Below are 23,254 nucleotides of genomic sequence, written 5' to 3'. Positions count from 1 at the left end.
GCTATCTCGCCAGCTCCCCTCCAAAAAAAATTAGAACTTCTATTTTAGTGAGGAAGTCTGATAATAACTAAGTATAAAAGAAAGCAGGTAAACACTATAATTTCAGGTAGTTAGAAATGTCTTGAAGAAGCTAAGACAAGTTAGCATAATGAAAGATCCTATTAGTGTTTAGGGAAGTCTGTCTGAGGAAGTGATACAAGCAAAGATTTGACTCTTTCTTTGTTGCTTTTGATTTTGAGACAGTCTATGTAGTCCAGGCTGGCCTTGAACTTGTGGCAATCCTCCTATCTCAGCCTCTCAGTTATTGGGATTATACCCAGCTAAAGACTTAATTCTAAAAAGGAGCCTGTCCTATCCTCAAAGCTAGAGGGAATGTTTGAGGTCAAGAGACAGGAAAGAGGGAAGGGAACAGAAAAGAAAAGAAAAGAGGTGTTATATGTACATGTATCAGCTCCCCAAGATGACTGTAGTCATGCACTGCAAACACGGACCAATGTAAAAACACAATTTTTTTTTTTTTTTTGTACCAGGAATTGAATTCAGGACCTTGTGCTTGCCAGGCTGGCGTCGTACTGCTGAGCTATATCTCTGGCCTAAAAACAAAATTCTTAAAGGCAAAAGGTTTGAGACAAAAAAACAGTCCAAGGAACTATGAGAAATCCAGTAAGACATCTTCCTTTTTATTTATTTATTTTTTTCGTGGCCAGCTCAGGCCGCCCTGAGGGCAGGGCAGGCTGGTGGGGCAGGATCAAACTGGTCCCTGTGCTATCTCCCTGGCCCTCAAACATTCTTTTTGAAAGAGGTGTGGGATACAAGTCAGGGACTGGTACTAGTCCAATCTGGAGGGAGCTCTTACCAGCTAAGGAAAGAGCTTAGCTTTTATTTCACAAGGAACAGGGAATCACCACTGGGAGGCTACATGCGGGAGCCTAACAGTACCACTGGCATTTGTCCAAGCGGGCTCAGGCCTCAGGGCTGGAGCAGATGGGGAGGTGGAGTGGGGGACCCAAGAGCACTGCAGGTGCTGCAGGAGGTTACAGCTGTGCTCCATCTCCACACATTCTCTGATGAGGGCAGAAATCAATGAAATGGATTAAAAAAAAAAAAAAATCAATGAATCCAAGAGCTGGTACTTTAAAAGAATAAAAAACAAACCCTCAGCCAATCTTCAAAAGAAAAGTGCTAGGGAGTTGAGGTATCCCCCAGAGGCCCCTCAGGACCCCCAGGTCCATGGCCAGGAAGGTGTGCAGCCCACACTGCCTGTGTGTCTGAAGCCAGCACTGTCTCTTGTCCCCTGTATTTTCACTGTTCTTTCCGGAAGGTCATAGGTCTGTCTGTGAGCTCTTGGTGGAGAGGATTCCAATTCCCTCCTCACATCCAGATACCCAGGGTCTGGGTCTCCAGAGCTACCTGCTGTGCCAGGGACAGCAGTGTCATCTCCACGGTGTCCGGCACACAGGGACCCTTTCCCTGGCCCCCAATAAAGACTGAGCTCACCTTAAAAAAAAAAAAAAGAAGAAGAAAGACACAAATGAATGCAATTAGAAATAAAATAAAAAAGTAAAATCACTCTGGCCATTGCCAAAATCCAGCATATTGTTCCCAACTACTTCACAAACTTGTACACTAATAAATTGGAGAATATGGAAGAAATGGAGAGATTTCTAGATGCATACAAATTAGCAAAACATAATCAAGAAGGCTTAAAATTCCAAAATAATCAAATATCAGGAAACAAAACTGAAGCAGTAATAAAAATCACACCACCTAAAAAACAATCCAGGAACAGATGGATTCACCACTGAATTCTATTAAGAACTTCAGGGGCCACGGAGATGGCTCAGGAGAATAAGCACTTCCCTGGCAAGGGCAAGGGCCTGAGTTCAATCCCTGGTTCCGTCAAAAAACAAAACAAAACAAAAAAAGAACTTCAGGGAAGATCTCATGCCAGTACTATTCTTTAATGACACTAAAAGGGAAAGAGTACCCCTAAAGTCATTCCTGGAAGGTAGCGTTATCCTGACTCAAAAACCAGATAAAGATCCAACCAAAAAAGAGAAGCACAGGGCAATTTCTATAATGAATAGATACAAAAATTCCCAAAAAGATACTGGCAAAAGCTATGCAATAAATCATCAAAAAGATCAAATGCCACAACCAAATAGAGATGCAAGGATGGTTCAAAATAAGCCAATGAACATAATATATCACATAAACGGAAGTCAGGACAAAACAAATCATGCAATCATCTCAACAGATGCAAAAAAAAGCTTCTGACAAAATCCAACATCTACTCATGATAAAAACACCAAGGAAAACAGGTATAGAGGGCCCTTATCGCAATCTGATAAAAGTGATTTGACACAAAACTACCATCTTATTAAGTGGGGAAAACTTGAAAGCTTTCACTCTAAATCAGGATGTGCACAAGAACCATTCCTTTTCAACATAGTTCTTGAAACATTAGTTAGAGCAATCAGGGAAGGAAAAGAAAAAGAAGTCGCAAAGTATCATTATTTGCAGGTATCATGATCCTCTACTTACAAGACCCAAAAAATTCCACTGAAAGACTCCAAGAATTAATTAATAACCAAATTCATAAATTTAGCAGCATACAAAATAAACACACAAAAGTCAGTAACACTCTTATACACTACGAAGGAACTCAAATATCATTCACAATGGCATCAACAAAAATTAAACACTTAAAAATTAACCTAAACAAGGAAGTGAAAGCCCTCTATAATGAAAATTACATCATTCTACAAAATAAGTTTGAAGAGGACATCAGAAAATAGAAACATATTCCATGTTCCTGCATAGGCAGAACCAACACAGTCACCATGACTATACTTTCAAAACTCATAAAATTACAATGATTTACAACAAAAAATGGGATCAGGGAGATACCTCAGTAGAATAAGCACTTGCCTGGCAAGTGCAGGGTCCCGAGTTCAATCCCCGGTACAGGGAAATTTAAAAAAAAATCCTCCCACATTGAACTCCACTTGGAAGAAGTGAGTCTGGTCTCAAAATGGAGGTAAAGCCACTGCCTGGTCGCCCCCAGCCGACTCTGGCTGTCACAGTCCACCAGGGGGAGGAGGGCCATGATCCAAAGTAGCCAGAGCAATTGAGGAAGCTGTTTATTGGTGGTCTGAGTTTTGAAACTACCGATGATAGCAGAAGAAAACACTTTTGAGAAATGCAGCACACTCACAGATCGTGTGGTAAGCAAAGCCCCACAACCAAATGCTCCAGAGGCTTTGGAGTTGTGACTTATTCTCGTGCTGAAGAGGCAGATGCAGCAGTGTGTGTGTGCTCGACCACACAAAGCTGATGGGCGTGTTGTGGAACCAAAGAAAGCTGTTTTTAGAGAGGATTCAGTATAGTCTGGTGCCCATCTAACAGTGAAGAAAATTTTTGTTGGTGGTATTAAAGAAGATACAGAAGAATATAATTTGAGAGACTACTTTGAAAAATATGGCAAGATTCAAACCACAGACGTTATGGAAGATGGGAAGAGTGGGAAAAAGAGAGGATTTGCTTTTGGAACTTTTGATGATCACAATACAGTTGATAAGATTGTTATTCAGAAAAACCACACAATGGGCATAATTGTGAAGTGAGAAAGGCCCTTTCTAAACAAGAGATGCAGCCTGCTGGATTACAAAGAGGCCATGGAGGAGGATCTGGCAACATTATGGGTCATGGAGGAAACTCTGGGGGTGGTTGAGGGAATTTTGGCCGTAGTGGAAACTTTGGTGGAAGAGGAGGTTACGGTGGTAGAGGAGGTGGCAGCAGAGGTAGTTATGGAGGAGGTGATGATGAATATAAAGGATTTGGAAGTGATGGTGGAAACTATGGTGGTGGTCCTTGTTACAGTAGTAGAGAAGGGTATCGTGGTGGTGGACCAGGATATGGAAACTAAGGTGGTGGACAGAGTGGTAGAAGAGGATATGATGGTTACAATGAAGGAAGAAATTTTGGTGGTGAGAACTATGGTGGTGGTGGTGGTGGTGGGAACTATGATGATTTCAGAAATTACAGTGGACAACAGCAGTCAAATTATGAACCCATAAAGGGGTCAGTTTTTGCCACTTAAAGATATACTTGTAAGTGAAATAAACCAGGCCCACATCTGTAAATATCATATTGTCTCCCTAGTATAAGAACTTGAAAGAGGAATTACATATAGATTGTTATAACACAAATAAAAGGAAAGCGAGAATTTGAGGATTGGACAATGAGGAGTGGGCAAAGAGCAAAGCTGAGAAACATGACGGGCAAAGCCGTGCATTTGTACGCACGAGATGGCTGGGGCAGTGATCCTGGGGACTTCAGCAGGTTTTTGAGGCTAGCGGTTGGCTGGGGAGATTCTTATCCTGACTAACTGTATATGCTGGTGCCTGGGAGCCAGGTGGCTGCACTGAGGATGGCGATGTGTAATAGAGGGGTCACGCTTGGAGTGCCTGCCATCCTGGTCTTCTAAATATGTACTTCTTGTCATGACATACCACTTACTGCCATAATGTCTCTCAAGTAAATTTGTTTTTGTTTTTTTTTTTTAGGGTAATAAATTTTTTAAAAAAGTCACAAGAATAAAAATGTCACAGGTCTGTCCTGCTACAATTCTGTATATGGTTAGATTTCTAAATTTCTTTGTAAAATTATGTAAATGCTTATTTCTACCTTTATAAAATTATTTTTCCCTACAAATTCTGTAAGGTCTTAAAGCTCAACATACCAATATTTGATGGAAAACACCTCTGAACAGAGGAAGCAGAAACAACCCCAGACACATTTAGCTATTTAATTTTTCACAAAGGAGCCAAAAATATATACTGAATAAAAGATTGCCTCTTTAATAAGTCTTGCTGAGAAAATTGAGTATCTACATGCAAAGTTTGAGTCTAGACCCATATATTTCATCATGTAGTAAACTAAAATAAAATTCCATGATATGCCAAAGATGTTTGATATTTAGACAGATAGTGATGTTAAACTCAACTGCATATGTTGTAGGGTAATAACAAGCTTCTCTTCTGGAGGGTTAGCAACCTAAGTTAGCAGTTCAAAATTGAAGAAAAGGAAGGGCTGCAAGGTCAGCCAACATTTTGGCTCTAACCTTTCAAGGTCAGTGAAGACTCGGGACATAGGAGAACTTGTACTGTAATAACATGTAACTCAGGTGTGCTCCAAATTTTCTGATCAAGAAGATCATGGAGCCACAGGGGAATGTGATCAATGATGTATAGTGTGCCTGGAGAGTCACATGGAGAGAAAAAACATTCTCTCAGGCTTTCACAGAGAGCACATTGGTCAAGCAATGACCGTAACTCATCCTCATGGCTGACACTGACAAAGGATCTACAAAGTGTGGTACAGGATAAATCCTGAGGGCACTTGACTGACCACATCAGATACAAAAGTTACACTTCTTGCTATATAGGTCTTGCTTTATCTTGGTCTTAACCACCCAGAAGAAAAGTATAAAAACGAGGTATATAAAGTAAAGCCATATTAATACGATGAGCTGTAAAAGGCTCAAGTCAATAACTTCTGAGGATAACCCACTAATATTATAGACTACTAGACAGTGTTGGATTGTGTAGCTGAAATCAAACACCTTAGTATTAAGATGCCAATAGAATATTCACCTGTGATAGAACTAAACAAAAAAAGGGGGATACAAAGGAAAGATCATTTTGTATTTATATATACAAAATAGGATAGATATACAGCTACTTTTGCTTAATTCAATGAAAAGAGGTGTACTCATAGTATTTGGACAGGATATCCTGTCTGCTTCTTGTACTATGGATAACCACTAAGAAGATAACAATGTACAATGTATTGATTATCGAAACTGTCCTATTATTCAGCTTTGAAACTGTCTCATTCATATTTATTTCTCAATAAAAAAAAGAGGGGGTCAGTTTTGGTAGAAGCAGCTCTGGTGGTCCCTATGGATCTGGTGGTAGAAGTAGTGGATATGGTAGCTGAAGGTTTTAAAAAAACAGAAAAGGGCTAAAGTTCTTAGTAGGAGAGTGAGGAGTTGTCAGGAAAGCTGCAAGTTACTTTGAGACAGTCATCCCAAATGCATTAGAGGAACTGTAAAAATCTGCCATAGATGGAATGATGATCCATAGCCCGAAAAATTACTACAGCTTCATCAGGAAACCCTTCTGGTTCAAGACTGTCATAGCCACAGTTTGTACAAAGTGCTATTGATTAATGCAATGTAGTGTCAATTAGATGTACATTCCTGAAGCCATTTATCTGTTGTAGCTTTGTGTTTCCTTTTTTTCCTTCTCATTACATCAGGTATGTACCCTGTAAACTGTGGAAGTGGTACCAGGAATGAAAAACTAAGGAATTTTTAACTTTAAAAAAAAAAAAAAAAAAAAAAGAAAGAAACAAAAAAACATGGTGTTGATTCACAAAAACAGACCTGTGGATCAATGGAACAGAACAGAGGAAGCAGAAACAACCCCAGACACATTTAGCTATTTAATTTTTCACAAAGGAGCCAAAAATATACATTGAATAAAAGATTGCCTCTTTAATAAGTCTTGCTGAGAAAATTGAGTATGTACACACAAAGTCTGAGTCTAGACCCATATATCTCATCATGAAGTAAACTAAAATAAAAATAGATCAAAGATCTAAATGTTTAAACAGAAACAACCTGCTGGAAGATGAACTAGATAAAACTCTTGAAAGAGCCAGGAAAGAACTTTCTGTTCTTTTTTTTTTTTTTTTCTTTAACGGATTTAGTACAAGGTCTCACTACGCAGGGTAGACACCTGTTTTCAGCATCCCAAATGCTGGGATTACAGGCATGAGCCACCATACCCAGTCTCAATCTGTCTCAGGGCACCCCAGGGGAGGGCCAACACAGCTCACTAGGGATCGAACCAGGTTGCTTTACTCCACTGAGCTATCTGGCCAGCCCTGGAAAGAACTTTCTGAACAAAACCTCAATGGCACAAGATATATTACATCAAAAATGAGATCAGATCAAATTTAAAAGGGGTTTTATTTATTCATTTTTTTGGCTAGCTCAGGCTGCCTTAAGGGCAGGTCTGGTACAGCTTGTGAAGCTGGAGATTGAACTGCGGTCCCCTGCACCGGACTGAGTTTGCCCAAGCAGAGGCTTTAAACAGCTGAACTAACCCACAAGCACCACCCACCTCCAAGATTCAGTTTAAAAGCTTCTGCACAGCAAAGGAAACAACAAAGAAAATGAAGAGATAACCTCTCGAATGGGAAAGTGTTTGCCAGCTATTGCTCAGAGGAACAATATCAAAAACATTAGATTCCTCAAAATAAAGAATCTAATAAAAAAAATGGGCTACTGAAATGAACAGACACTTCTCAGAAGTATAGTCAATACATATATGAAGAAATGTTCAATATTAAAAAAGAAAAAAGAAGAAGAGCCCACCAAATAATTCAGCGGATTAAAGCACCTGCACCAAAAAGGGCTGGGGAGATGGCTCAGTGGAATAAGTGCTTTCCTGGCAAGGGCGAGGGCCTGAGTTCAATCCCAGGTTCCACCAAGAAAAAACAAACAAACAAAAAAATGCCTGCAAGCAGGTGCAGGGGAGGGTGGGTGTTCTGATTCCCAGGCTCGCAATGTAGGCCTTGCCCCCAGGGTGCACTGAGATGGCCATTGAGACTGGGCAAGGTGGCACATGCCTGTAATCCCAGCACTTGGGAGACAGTAAACAGGAGAATCACTACGAATCTGATCTAGTAGTGAGACCCTGAACACCCTGTAGACCCTTCCCTAAAAATACAAAAAAACAAAACAAAAAAAAAAACCCAAACAATCAAACAAAAAAAGAGATCCCATCTAACTCAAGAAATCATGTAAAAAAAAAAAAAATCATGTAATAACAAATGCTAGCAAGGCTGGGTGGGGGGACGACACACCCTTCTACATTGCTAGTAGGAATGTAAAGTAGCACAATCACTAAGGTGGCAAGTATGGAGATTTCTCAAAAAAACTAAAAATAGAAACTCCACTTGCCCCAGCTAGCCACCTTCTAGGCATTTTCCCAAGAGTTAAAGCTATCACAGTGCAGTGATACATCCATGCCCATGCTGATAAACAGCAGCACATCTATAATAGCTCAATCTTTGAAACTTCCTGTTAGCCCCTCAACAGATAAATGGATAAAAATTGTGGTAATACGCACAATGAAGCACTACTAGGCCATAGAGAAGGACAAATCTGAGGCATTTGTAGATAAACAGATGCAGTTTGAGGCCATGATGTTAAGTGAAATAAGCCAGATGCACCAGTTTAAAAATCACATGGTTTCTTACATGTGAAGTCCAAAATATGAATAATGAGCAAAATGCAGGATAGATAATAGGAAGTAGGGAGCAAGAGATGGAGGAAGACGAGGGAAAGAAGGAAAAAGGGGTTAAAACATAATGGAACAAACATGGGTGGGAAAGCACTCAGAAGGCTGAGGCAGGAGGATCATTGTGAGTCTGAGACCAGCCTGGGCTACAAGGTGAGCTCAAGGCCAGTCTGAACTGCATAGCCAGACCCTGTTTCAGAAATACAAGAAAGGCTGGGAAGAAGAAAAAAGCTGGAGGGAGCAGGGAGGGATAGGATGGGAGAGGAACAAAAAATTAAGGTGTGTTGCACACATGTATAAACTCCCCCTGATAAATGTAGTAATCATTACCATAGCAAACATGTATTAATATTTTCAAAAAATGTACCACACCTCCATGCAATATATTATACAGTTTTGCTTCTTTTGAGCTTTGTAAAAATATTATCATACAATATTCTATAATGCTGCTGAGGAAGGAGGATCACAAGTTCACGACTGGTCTGGGCTACACAGCAAGACCTTGTCTCAAATAAAAGAAAAAAAAAAAAAAAAAAAACCCTGGGCCAATCAAGGATATAACTCAGTGGCATAAGTGCCTGCCTGGCAAGTGCAAGGTCTCAAGTTCAATCCCTGGTACAGAATTTAAAAAAAAATTAAAAAATAAAAAGATGGCTCTAGAACTGCCCACAGGACAGGCGGAGCAGCCACAGAGTCAAGGCACAGTGACTCACGCCTGTAATCCCAGAGCTGGGGAGGCTGAAAACAAGAGGATCACTATGAGTTCGCACTATGTAGTAAGACCCTGTAACAACCAAATACATTAAAAAAATAAAAAAAATTAAAAAAAGCAAACCCTGCAGTTTGTAGCCCAGGGCCTTCACAGTGAGCTCCTACATCTCTAGCTTTTTATTCTGAGGCAGGGTCTCACTTAATTACTAAGCTGGTGGTGGCGAGCCTTCGACACGCGTGTTACATAGGGCTGGGCTGTTGGTTATCGCTGCAAAGCTTCCCGGGCTGGGCCGGAACCGCAGGTTTGGGTTTTAGGTATGAGCCACAGGTGTGAGTTCAGCCTCCTTGGAAAGGACTCAAGGCCTGGGCTGGCAGTGGTGGGGACAGAAAGGCACGGGCCCCTGCTCAGGCCCTCTGGACACCTGCAGGATACAGTTGAGAGTGTGACACTGGACTTCCATAACAAGACCTGACCTGTGTGTTCACTTCCCCACCTGTGCCCTCTTAAGGAGAGTGGCGCTCTTGGAAATCTGAAATGTCTTGGTGAAAAAGGTATCTGAGAGCCAGCCAGATAGCTCACAGAAGATCTAAGCTGTCCCACAACATAAGCAGCAGCCTGTACTACAAAACTAAACTGAGTCAGGCACAGTGGCCCATGCCTGTGATCCTAGCACGCAGGAGGCTGAGGCAGGAGGATCACAGTGAGTTCAAGGCCAGCCGGAGGTACATACTGAGCTCAAAGCCAGTTTGGAATGCAGAGGGAGACCTTGTATGAAAAAAGCACAACAAAAGCCTAATGTGACCAAGGAGTGAGGTTTTTGGTAGGGCAAAGGGAACAAAGCAATGATGTTTTACTATTTCTTCTGTTCAACATTATTTAGGCAGCATCACCTGATGTAAGAAGGAAAAAAAAAAAATGAAAGATTTGACTGTGATGGGCTAGGCATGGCTTAGGTGTTGTATTTGCTTGGTGTATGTGGGCATTTTAACAGCTTAGACTCACATTCTCCGGCAGTCACTCCTGTGGGTGAGTTTTAGCCACTGGTTCTACTTCTTTAGCAGTTATGAGACTAAGATTTCCAGTTTCTTTTTGAGTCAGTTTTTCTTTAGTCATTAGATATTCCTAATAAGCTCTTTTTATCTAAGCTTTAAAATTTATTGGCACAAGCCTATTATACAATTTTCTAATTATAGTATTCTTTAAATCCCTGGTATGGATCTTAATATTTTTATTTTAATTAAAATACTGCTTATATTTTGCCTTCTCTCCCTAAATAGCACGTTTTGCTATTGTGTATGCATATGTATTTTTCTTACCAATTTCTCTCTTTTTTTTTTTTTTTTACTTCCTCCTTTTACTATCTTGTTTTGTTCTGAGATGAGGTCTTGTGATGTCACCCAGGCTGGCCTTGAACTCCTGGGTTAGCACAATCTTCCTGTTTCAACAACCTCCCAGCTCAGCTCTCTCACTTTTGGGAGAAGAGGAAGAATTTGTTCTGTTCTTAACTCTTAAGCCTGCAATCCCAGCCCTTGGGAGGCTGAGCAGGATGGCTGCCAGTTCACGGCCAGTCTGGGATACACAGTGAGATCCTGCCTCGGAAACAAAACAAAAAACAATGCTGACTTGAGACTAGTCCTTTCAATTGAGTAAATTTGCTTTGTTTGTTTCTTGGGCCTGGAATCCAGGAGCTTCCCACTGAGCTACATCCCGACCCCTATTTATTTCCTTATTTACTTAGGATTTTTGGGACAGGATCTCACTAGGTAATTCAGGCTGGCCTTGAATTTGTTACCAAGTTTTGAGCTGTTGGGGTATCCTTCCATTTTGTTTTCGCTTTTGTTTTGTCTTTTTGAGACAGAGTCTCACTACGCAGGTCAGGATGGCCTTAAGCTCACTTTGTAGCCCAGATTGGTCTCAAATTCACAAGGATCCTCCTGCCTCAGCCTCCCAGTGCTGGTATTACAAGCATGTACCACCATGTCCAGCTGTGGAGTCCCCTTCTAGAGGCGGTTTCTAGGTTCCTTCTGTTCTGCGAAGAAATTTGTCTACACAAGTGCAAAGAGGAACAAATTAAAGGAGTTTATTTTTAAAAAAACGCACATTCGTTAAGCGCGAGTTCATTAAAGGAGGAAAAAGAAACAAGGCTCTACAGAGGAAGTTTGGGTCAAGTAAGAATAGGAAAAGAATTTTGCCTTGCAGCACAGGGGCGGCCACCCCTGAATAAAAGTGGATATGTGGGGCTGGGGAGAGAGACAGCTCAGCAGCCTAAGCACCTGCCTGGCAAGCGCACCTGAGTCGGATCCCTGGTACCATAAGACATGTCAGCCCTAAAACCGGACAAGGTGGCACGGCCTGTAATCCCAGTGCTGGGGAGACTGAGACAGGAGGATCACTGCGAGTCTGAATGGCATAGCAAGACCCTGTATCCAAAAAAAAAAAAATGTTAAGAACCATAAAGAAGCGGGGGGGGGGGGATAAATGAAGGCCTCCCACCACTATCCTCACAGTACTACGTGCAATAAAGCTGTCATGGGGAAGCACAGCTGGGAGACAGCTCCGTGGAATAAGCGCTTGCCTGGCAAGCACAAGGGCCTGAGTTCAATCCCTGGTTCTGCCAAAAAAAAGAAAAAAGAAAAAAGAAAAAAAAAAAAATGGAGCAGCACAGTCAACAGTGTGGAAACCCATGCAGACCCTGCCCCCAGTGCAAGCTGAGATGCCAACTGAGACTGGGCGTGGTGGTGCACGCCTATAATCCCAGCTCTTGGCAGGCTGTAAACAGGCGGATCACTATGAGTCTGACCTAGTAGTGAGACCCTGAACACCCTGTAGACCCTTCCCTAAAATACAAATAAATAAATAAATAAATAGCACTGGAAACCACTGTTCTAAATGGTACTCAGCTCCTAGCCAGAGTCCTGTGGAAAACAGAATAGATGCTGCGAGCTGAGACGGAACAGTTGCCTAAAAACAGTGGGGAAAACAGACTTCTGCTTGACTACTTTTGCTCACAGATTAGCATTGAGTAACTACTAAAATATTTGTTGAGGGCTGGCGCGATAGCTCAGTGGACTAAGCATCTGCTCAGACAAGTGCAGAGACTGGGGTTCAGATCCCGAGCATTACATGCTGGGCCGGCCCTGCCCCCGGATGTGCTGAGCCGGCCACCAAGACTGGGCATGGGGGCGCACACCTATAATCCCAACTCTGGAGAGGCTGAAAACAGGAGGATTACTACAAGTCTGAGTTGTGTAGTGAGACCCTGTACCAAATACGTTTAAAAATAATAATAAAATAAAATATTTGAATGAATGTACAAGCCAACCTTTCAAAGCTACTTGAGCTATTTTAAGAGAACTTACCAAATTACTCATAAACGAATGTCTGTACTCTGATCTTCACCATATCATATTATAAACATAAGTGGATTCAACTCCTCACTTCCCAAAGTAAGAATATTAACAAAACTAGTTTCTATATAAAATGTTTTGCAGATATCTATTTTATTCTACACTGTGAAACAATGTTATTAAAAAGTTTATGGCATTCTTTTTTGTTGTTGTTGTTTGAAACAGGGTCCTGCTATGCAGCTCAGGCTGGTCTTGAGCTCACAGCAATCCTCCTGTCTCAGCCTCCCAAGTGCTGGGATTATAGATATGAGCCACCATGCCTGGCCTATGGTGCTTTTATATAGTCTCTTTATAATAGTGAGGAAAATATTACATAATTAGCTAAAAGCATGTTTAAGAAGGTACCAAGGACAGCAATGAATGCCATTTATACATTCAAGCTTCTTAGACGTAAGTATTTTATTTTTGGCTTCTGGTGGTGTTATGGTGTGCATCTCGTTCCCCCCCGCCCCAAGCTTTATAGTCATCAGGCGGGGACTTCTAGAGTTTGTGATTAACTCATGATCCACTGGGATTATGGGTGATCCAAGGCTGGGATTATGGGTCTTAGTATTTTTTTTTTTTTTTTTTTTTGCGGAACTGGGGATTGAACTCAGACACCTGGGCTTGCCAGGCAAACGCTTATTCTACTGAGCCATCTCCCCGGCCCCATGGGTCTTAGTATTGCTGAGATTATGGGTATGTGTATTTCCCAGAGCCTGGGGCAGAGTCTGAATGCAATTTAAGAGAGACAAACTTGCTCTCTCTGTTGCCTGTTGCCAATGTTGCTGCTGCTCCTCCATTTTGCTCTCTGCTCTTCACTGCTGCCATGAAAGGCTGCCCTCTGCCATGTGCCTCTCTGCCTTGAAGCCAGCTGAGTATGGACTGAAACCTCCAGTAACTGTGAGCTAAATAAACCTTTCCTTCCCTCATTTTGAGTGTCGGGTATTTGTCCCTGCAAGGAGAGAAGAGTACCTGAGACAGGTGGTCACTGAGCTTCATGTAATACTAGATCTGACATGAATGTAGAGTATCCTCTTATCTTGGGACTTACTGCCCTGCTTATATTTAGCGAAGCCTGCAATACATTCTATGAGATTCCACTCAGGCATCTTCCTCTCCCACACACATCTGCCTTCAATTCCATCGTAAGGAACTTCTTGAGGCTGCGAGCACAGCTCTGAGGCAGAGCCCCTGTGCAGCACGAGGTGCCCTGGGCCCAGCGCCCAGCGCCCAGCACCCAGCGCCCAGCGCCCAGCGCCCAGCAAAGGAACTTTCTCCAGTGAGTCCAACAGCACCCTCCACAGACCTCCCCCAACAATCTCCCAGTCCTTGCTTATCTACTTCTCCCAGAAAGCGGGACGCTCACCACCTGCTGCAGGTGAATTCACTCGGGAGGCCACCACAAAAACACCTAGGTCTGAGACAATCTTCAGGCAGTGGATCTAACTGAATCCAAAATGCGTGTATTTTTTTTTTTCTGGTGTGTGTATGGGGCGGGGGGGGGGGAGGTCAGGACTGTTCAAAATCTCCCTAATTAATTTAATGTGCTTTCCCAGGGCAGAATTGCTCTACTGCGTATTTATGTTACATATTCAGACAGTGACTCCTCAAAAGCGAAGTCCTCACCTTAATTACATGCACACCCTCAGAACATGGCATACAGCAAACACAGAAAAAATGCCTGGCTAGCTGAATTAAGACAATTAAATTCTTTAGACCACACTGATTATATAATTACATCCTGACCAGAAATCTAACGGAAAAAAAAAGATGATGCACAACTTCTTGAACCAAGACTAAAAGCTTTTTCAATAGTAATACTTCCTAGCCTGATGTGGTGGTGTATACTTGTAAGCCCAGCACACAGAAGGCTGAGACAGGAGAATCTCTGCAAGTTCAAGTCCAGCTTGGGTTATATAACAAGTTCAAGGTAAGCTTGAATTGCATATGCACAGTGAGACCTTGTTTAAAAAACAAAACAAAACAACAAAATAATATTTTTATACTAAATACATCATTCCAATACTTTGCAAGGGTCACTGAGGCAGCGTACTTGCTTACAGACCGTCCTGAGCACCGCTCGGGCAGGTGTCATTGCAGCCAGTTGATTCCTGCATTGAATAAATTGGATAAAACTATATATTTTTGTATTTCCTGTTATGTCATCTTATGATGATTAACAAAAAGCCATGTCCTGTGTCCTACGCGTGGTCATTACCAGCCCTGCCCTGCGTAGTCGGGAGTCTGCTCCATAGGCTCTGTTGACCCCAAGCCACCAGCCGAGTCCTCGCTGTGGCAGGCGCCTGTGCCACTGCTCTCGAACCTGAACTGCACTCAAATACCTCCAGTGAGTCCAGCACAGGGCCCAGGGGTGGGATGGGGAGGAAGAGCACCAGGCAGTCTATGCTCATGTTTCTCATCTCTACATCTTAGCTAGGATCTGGAGCTGTCCTGGGCTCCTGTATCATTGTAGGAGCGGCACAGAAGAGCCCTAAAGGAAAGTGGAAGTGGAAGAGAAGAGGGACACACGTGCTGTGCAGAGCTTGGCTTCCATGACAGCTGGAAATAAAGTCCATGCTACACAAGGATGGCCTCATTGCTTCACCAGCTATGACGCTGGTGTTTTTGCAAAACCAAGGTGCAAGACATGCGGACTACTGGTATATTTTTCTCATTTAGGTTTCATATAAACTTGCAAATAATTAGAATTAAAAAGCTGGGTATGGTGTGTAGTCCTAGCTCTTAAGAGGCTAAGGCAGAAGGATTACTGGAAGTTCCAGGCCATCCTGGGCTACAAAGTGAGCTCAAGGCCAGCTTGAGCTACACAGCAAGACCCTATCTCAAAAGACAAAAAAAAAATCCAATTAAATTAAGAACCTTTCCGTGGAAACCAGAGACAACACAGGAAGGCTTGCCGTTCTCCTTACCAGCAGGGAGTGCATGCCCATGTACATCCTGCTCAGGCACACCAGCAGACTCCAGCAGGGGATAAGCAGCAGGCCGTACGCCAGTGGGTACTGTGGGGAAAGCAAAGTTCAGTCAGATACCGACAGAAACCCAACCGCATGGGTGACTCCCACAGTCAGCATTAAAGAGACACTTCTGCTTTTGAACAAAAGCTTCTCATGTTTCTACGCTCCTCCTCGCCTCCACCATCCACTCACAGGTAAGCACTGTGGGCCAGAAGCAGCCTCGACCACAGGCTCCATCTGTGTCTGTGCCCACACTCCCCTCCCTGCCTCAATATCCACCCCCATGTCAATGATTTCCACTAAGATTTCAAATCATGCTCTTATGGAAAGAAGGGTGGTGTGTAGTGGAAGCGGAGTACAAAGGGGAAATGCATAAGAAAGCACGGACACTTGGTACCAGGGCATGGCACACTGCATGTCCCCGGGAGAGGACGAGAAGGTGGCCTTAGGGGCCAGGCCGCAGGGCTTTCAGCCCTGTGGGAGCCAAAGCAGCAGAACAAGTGGAGCTGAAAGGAGAGTTGAGTAAGATCGTAAGAGCAGAAAGCCTGATTTGATTCCGGATCTGGCCCACTTTCTTCTGGAAACTAAACACCCTGACACCCACAGCTTGGCGCTCTTCGGTTTTCTTCCTGCCCTGTTTTCCTGTTTCCCACACAGGAGTGTGTTTTCCCCTTTGTGCTCTGTAAACATCAGTATAAATAAGGATTCTGTTCTGAGGAGTTACTGGTGGTCTTGTCTGTTCTTCTACTTTAGCTACCACTGAGGGTGCTGGACATCTAGCCTCTCACCCGAGTGTGAGCACTGAGCCTGTCACCTTGCTCAAGGGGGTGGCTGCCATCAAGATAACCAATGGGGTGGGGTGCTGGCTGCAGCTGGCTAAACCCTGTTTGCCCCTCCTCTGGACTGAAATGGGGAGCACAATGGCCTGGAGCCCCATATGGGGAACCTCTGTCTCATGGGAGCTCAGTGAGCTGCACGGAATCCATGCGCAAAGGTGGACTCCTAGAACAGACGGAGGGAGAGACGCTCACTGTCAGTACTTCCAGGAGTCTCACGCTGTGCACACAAGTGCCAGGCCTGCCGGGCTCTCACTTCAATGCCACTTCCACAGGCTGGCTGCTCAGTCCCATGAGGTAGGGCATATGGAGAGCGGTGACAGCCTCAGTGCCCAGGTCCCACTTCTGCTGGCAGAGAGGCTCTGAGACAAGTTCCTGACTCAGTCGTAGGGTGGCAAGCAGGGCAGCTGACTTCAAGGCCACCCTGACCCGAGGAAATCCTGACCTAACCAGGAAATCCATGGTCATGGCTGCCCACTTAAAGCATAGCCTGGCTCATCATCTAGTGCTGGGAGGAAAGCTGTTCTACCACCAGGAAATGGCGGAGGGCGCCACCCTGAACCTGGCTGGGAAGGGTGCGTTGTACACTGGGTAGCTACACAGAATGTGGGATCAGGCAGGAAACGTGCACGTTGCTACCTCAGGCAACAGGTTTTGGGTAGGGGCAAGGCTGTAAGACACAACCTCCTCTGGCTACCACCTGACCCTGCCCCAGGCCAGCAGGGTGCTCAGAGGCTGCTGGACAGGAACCGGGGAGGAGCTGCTGGGCTGGAAAGAACTGCCACCCTGGCCACCAGAGGCCTCCACAGTCCCAGCTAACAGATTCTACTGTCTCGTCTGAGGTGGTCTCCAGGCCAGGTCTACAGTAGTTCAAATCTCTGACGCTAGGTTCCTCTCCAGAAGCACCTTACTGGATGACCTTCAGGTTTCTGAAGCAGAGTGGGGGACAGGGCCACGGTATGGTCTCCACAGGATCAGCTGATGAGGCAGTCATTTGAAGCTCCCACTTCTGCCACCTGACCCCTCTCCCCCTCTTCAGGCTTGTGGCTCTGGGGAAAGGGAGGAGGATGAAGGGGTGTGTCTGGCTAGATTTTCCTCCTCATGGCTTTATCTTCCTGTGGGCTAAAGCATCTACTAGCACCTTTCTCTTCAGGGCAGAGGGGGCTGCAAGGGACCCACTGGACCCTCAGAAAGCGCACTCCCATCCCCAGGAGAAGCATTACCTCTTTTCCCCAAGGCTTCCTCCTTCTCCATATTCTGTACTTCCAGAGATCAACTTTGGCCCCATGGTCACCCCACAACCACACAAAGAGGCAGTTTCTATCTTTGTCTTTCTCTGTCACCACTGAGCTCTCATCCTCTAAGTCCCAGTCTCCTGTCTCCATGATTTCCCTTTCCAGTCTGTGATCCACGAGGGCTGTGGCAGGAGGTGAGCACAGCCTGCGCTGCAGGTCTCCTGGAGCATGGGTATCATTGCAGGCAGTCCCTGGATGCTCTGGCTTGGGGCCAGCCTGTGCTGTCGATGCTCCGGAGAGCCACCAACAGGCCCAGTAGCTCTGCATACAGAATCCTAGGGAGGAAGTAGTGGGAAAGAGGAGGCAGCTGGGGGGGAGTCTTGGCCTGGCTTGATCTCTGGAACCAGCCCTGAGTGGTACTAAGTCTCAACATTAGAAAAATCCTGCTCTGGTCTGACAAATTCATTACAAATTCCTAAGTCCCCAGGGCCCTGTGGCGTGGTCTGCTCTCATCATGCCCACTTGCTCCTGAGCCCAGAGCTCTGAGGGCCAAGTGTAGAAAAAACTCCAGACATGGCCAGAACTGCATCTGGACAGAATCTCAGGTCTGGCCTTCGAGCGCAAGTTCTAGAAGGTGGGTCTGTTGCTCTGTGGTATAAAATAACCTCTTTCTGGCAAACTGAGTTATTCACTTAGGGGCAAGGAAGACACCGGAGGTGCACACCTCAGAGACTGAGCAAACAGCAGACTACGAACCCAGGATGGGCTTTGGCCATGAAGCTGTGAATGACCACAACCTCAAGAGAAATAAAAAGTCCCAGGGCCTGGCCCCTAGAAGGGAGAGGAGGGACCTAGGAAGAAGATGGGCTGAAGAAGGGAGGGCTGGGGTAGGAAAAAGGATTAAGAGATGTCACATAGAGGTGCAAATTCTCTATGATGAATGTGATCATTATATATGTCTAAAATGTACCAATAAAAAAATTTTAATGCAAAAAAAACCCCACCAAAAATAAAAATCCAACTTTGTGGTTCCCATGTCAGAGAAAGGTCTGAGAGAAAAGAAAGAGTAGGTCTGAGTGTTCTAGCTCAGGCCAGGGCCGGGCTGTAGCAGCTGCAGCCTCCAGCGGGCCAAGGGGAGCAGGACGTTCTGACCCCTCCTCTAGAAGCAGGGAAGAAACAGGAACTCCAGACGGCCAGGAATTGCCCATGTGTTGCTGGCTCTGTGTAACCTACAGAGCATTTTTTTTTTTTTTTTAATCTCTGCCCTCTTGGATAACTCATTCCTATACTTCGTAAGACCCCAGTAAACTCCAGGGTCTAGTGTGGATGCCGTGAAATCTGGGCAACACCTGCTCTTGTGCCTCTGTGTCAACAAATGGGATGCAAGTGAGGACTATGGCAAAGTGTGAGAGACCAGCATTAATGCAAAGTTGGTCTTTCCAAACTGGAAGTTTGGCCTTTTATTCTCCCCCTAGTACTTGGGGAGGCATCCAGGATCTTTGCACTGAGCTACAGCCTCAGACCCCTCCCCCCTTTAAAATTCTGAGATATGGTTTTACTAAATTGCTAAATGGCTCAGGCTAGGTTCAAGATCCTAATCCTCCTGCCTCCACAAGCAGAATTATCCTGGGGTTCTCCAGAATGCTGGGATTAGAGGTGTGCACTGCCATGCCTGGCACATCTAGCAATTCTTGAAGGGCCCTGGTTTCTGATTTATTTATTTATCTATATGTATTTGGTACAGGGTCTCACTACGCAGCTCGGACTCGTGGTGAGCCTCCTGTTTTCAGCCTCCCCAATGCTGGGATTACAGGCATGCGCCACCACGCCTGGTCTTGGTGGCCAGCTCAGAGAGCCTGGGGGTGGGACCAGCAAGGCATGTGGTGCTGGAGATAGAATCCCAGTCCCTGTCTGCTGAGCTATCTTGCCCGCCCTGATTTCTGTTTTTAAAGAAGTCAGAACCAGGCAGGCTAAGAAGGGAATATTTTGTCTCCTTTTCTACTCTGCCATACCGTTTAGAGCAAACTTTCTCTTACTTCTGATACATATTTGCTGTGCTCCTCTACTTTATCTTTTTCTAGTCCTCTCTAATCCACTAACTTGGCTGGCTTTTTTTTTTTTTTTTTTTTTTTTTGAACCAGGGATTGACCTCAGGCCCTTGCGCTTGCCAGGCAAGCACTTATTCTACCAAGCTATCTCCCCAGCCCTGGCTGGCTTTTTAAAATCAAAATTTAATTCTAGACAGATATCAAGAGAAATGAACACAGTGAAATACTACCTCCACAAAACAGAGAAACAGAGAGAGGGAAAGGTTGGTTTAGCTCAGTTTGTAGAGTTTTCAGTCCATATCAGCTGGTCCCAAGGCTAGGAGGCACACAGCAGATGGGCAACCAGTCACAGCCGTGGAACGCAGCAAAAACCGTAAGAGAAGGCGAGCAAGCCTCTTTTTCTCTCTTATACTGTATGCAGGCTACCTGCGCTAGGGCAGGTGGGACACTCACCCCAATTCCAGAACTAGACAAGGAACCAATCACAAACTCTAGAGTCAGCTGCCTCCAAAAAGCCCCACCACCACCACACACACTCATGAGACTTTGGGGAGTCATCCAGACAAAAAATAATATTCCGTCCCTGGCTCCCCAAAGACTCACATACATTTCTTTATGCAAAAGGAATTTAGTCCATCTCCAAGTTGCCAAATTCTTAGCAGTTTCAACGTTGCTAAAAAGTGCACATCACAAGGCTCCTCTGAGATTTAAGGCAAACTCGTAGCTATACAAATGAAGTCCCCGTACAAATGAAGCTAAATATGTCCAACATTCAATGGCACAAAATAAACATTACCATTCCAAAAGGTACAATCAGGGATACAAACAATTGGGACCAAAGCAAGTCCAAAATTCAGCAGGGCAAGCGTTAAATCCTGCAATTCCACGTGCAGCACCCAAGGCAAACTGTGGCAAGCTGTGGAGTCCACAGGGCTTGGGGGTTCTGCCCCTCCAGCACTCCTGGTGGTTATAGCTCCTATGGTTTCTCTCTTGGGCCTACTTTGCTCCTGCCTGGAAGCTTTCCTTAGAGGAGTCACATTCCTGGCCTTTTCAAACTTTCTGAGGTCTCCACGGTACGTTTAGCTTCACACTCAGTTTCACACAGTGCCCTCTCAGAGTCCCACTGTCTGGCTTCTCAGACCTTCTGAAATTAGGAGGAAACTGCTGCCGTAACCCCGTAACTCCTGCATTCTGCATGCACCTAAAGCCAGCACTACATGGATGATGCTAAGGTCTGTGGCCAGCTGGAGCAGCAGCCAGGTCTCCCTCTCTTTGCTGTAGGGGCCGAGTGCCTAGACTGCTGAGCACTATGGACCCAATTCTGAGGAGCAAATTCTCTATGCTCCCATGTTGAGCTATAGATCCCCAGACCTGCTAACTGGTGAGTCTTACAGTAAACTAAGTCTATGTACCTCCTCTAGTAAGAATGTTTTTACTAAAATCAGATCCTTAGATCTTGTCAAAAAGGATGAAACTAAAAATTTAAAAGCCCTTCCATTATTTTCAAATATATGAAAATTTACCAAACCCCAAACAGTTCACATGATGTCCCTAGATGACCTTAATTTCATGCCACTATTTAATCTTCTCATTGCACACCCTTGAGAATGGAAAAATTTAACCTTTTCTCTAAGAATAAAACATACAGAAAAATTTAGAAACTAAGCAAGAAAAAAGACAATCACTATTCTACAAAACTTTTGTCTTTCCTGATATGCTTTCCTTAACTATTTATCATGCATAAGCAGAATTATTCTATATATCACGGCATTTCTACTCACACTCACTGAAGTTAGTGAATTGAGTCTATAAAATGACCTGCAATTAGAGCAACCACGAAAACTGTCTTCAGTAGATAGAAGGAGGCCTGGGCCTCCCGCGTGGTAGGCAAGTGCTCTACCACCGAGCTGCAACCTAGCTCCTTTATTAGGATTCACATTTTTTCAGACTAACTTAATATGGGACACAAAGGCAGACACGAGAAAGAACTTTCTCCTTTGATTTCATGTGAGAGAGGACTTGCAAGCTGCAGCTGGCAGCAACAACACATTAAAGGCAGGTATTTCTTGGCCCCGTCCTCTGCTATTGGAATGAAGCTTGGAAAGTTATCTGGCAAGCACTTTGTCAAGGTGTGAAAGAGCTCTAGACATTCACATCCACTGACCCAGCCATCCATCTCCCGGACGTCTATGCTAAGAGTATAGAAACGTGGCTAAGGATTCACATAGAAAAAAGTTTGTTATCTGATTGGAGAAAAAAAAATTGTCAAAAAATTACTAATTCAATACAATAATGAATAAACAAATATTTGCTACTGATAACAAAGTAGCTAAAACAGGAGTTTGGAGCTGTAAAATCCTGGCTCTTGTCACTTACTACATGGGCTCATTAGAACCCTAAGAATGTAAGTCACACAATCAAATCACCTCAAGAAGAGAGAAAGAAGTGCTAGAAGCACAGAGCACCTTGCAGGAGCCAAGGCAGGGCAGTTAGAGCTTGGAGAAGTGGCTGTACCCAGCAGCCAGATCCCCTTGTCCAGCAGCACCGGGTTCTGCTCTCCACTTCTCTCCACAGCTGGGCTTGGCGCTGAGGCCTTGCACCTCCTTCTCACGGAGGACATGGGTCCACCTCTGCTGTGCTCCACACCCAGGGGACAGGATCCCATGGGACATGCCTCTGCCTTAGGGTGGCGGGGGCTGTGAGCCACACAGGCTCCCCAGAGGGACCAGCTTCTTGGCTCTCGAACTGTGGAGCCTGATGTTGCACTGCAGCTTCCTCATCCACCAATAATACTGCAGCAATCCCAATCCAGCAATATATAAAAACAGAAAGAGGAAAATGCTTCATTCAAAAGAACATTTGCAGCCTAGTGTGGTGGCACACACCTGTAATCACAGCTCTCAGTAGGCTGAGGCAGAAGGATTGCCATGAGTTTGAGGCCAGCCTAGAGGTACAAAGCAAGACCCTAGCCCCCACTCCAAAAAAAAAAAAAAAAAAAAAGTTCTACAATGTGCTGGTCAGTGTTCTCCAGAGAAACAACCAATAGAATTATGAGGGAAAGAGAGGCAACAAGGAGGGAGGATGGCAGGGGGTTTTAAGGAACTAACTGTGCAGTAGCGGAGCATGAATTGTGCAGACGCAAGAAGGCCACCAGGCTGGGGGCCCAGGGAACAGCTGAGGCGGTGCTGAGTCTGGAGGCTTCCGCTGGCAGAATTCTTCCTCCTTGAAGGGGTCCTTTCTCTAAAGGCTTCCAAGTAATGGGCAAGGCCAAGCCCACTGTGGACCCTCTGCTTCAGTCAAAGTCTATGAGTTAAAGATTAATCTCTTCCAAAAGTATGTTCATAAAAACATCTAGAATATGATCTGACCAAAACATAGGTACTAGAGGCCTGGAATATATAACTCAGTGGCATTAGCGCCTGCCTGGCAAGCACAAGGTCCTGAGTTTGATCCATGGCACGAGAGAGAGACAGACAGACAGACAGACAGACACAGACAGACATACACACAGAGACAGAGACAGACAGACAGACAGACACACACACACACACACTGACTATGGGTATTGTGTCCTGGCCAAATTGGAAAATAAAATTAAATATCACATATACTACTAATTTTTTCTCAATGGCTAGATGTGGGCTGGCATGGTGTACATTTGTAATCCCAGCACTCAGGAGGTCAAGA

The 23,254-nt window shown here is 44.5% G+C and overlaps 1 protein-coding gene and 1 pseudogene across 1 annotated transcript in view; one reads left to right on the top strand and one right to left on the bottom strand.

The window, feature by feature from the left end:
* The window catches only part of Sgpp1 (sphingosine-1-phosphate phosphatase 1), a gene marked incomplete at its 5' end in the record, with an annotated part of 40,149 nt that overhangs the window by 3,584 nt on the left and 13,311 nt on the right, over positions 1-23,254 (bottom strand). Inside the window, one exon of the mRNA XM_023701531.1 lies at positions 15,404-15,493. Coding sequence (XP_023557299.1) covers positions 15,404-15,493 — 90 coding nt within the window. The remainder of the gene's footprint in view (positions 1-15,403; positions 15,494-23,254) is intronic.
* Positions 3,035-4,102, top strand: LOC105743480 (annotated as a pseudogene).

The sequence above is a fragment of the Octodon degus genome, unplaced genomic scaffold (assembly GCF_000260255.1).
Source record: "Octodon degus isolate 3935 unplaced genomic scaffold, OctDeg1.0 scaffold00007, whole genome shotgun sequence".
NCBI lineage: Eukaryota > Metazoa > Chordata > Mammalia > Rodentia > Octodontidae > Octodon > Octodon degus.
The sequence above is the reverse complement of the archived record's forward strand: the minus strand, read 5'-3'. Positions and strand labels throughout refer to the sequence as shown.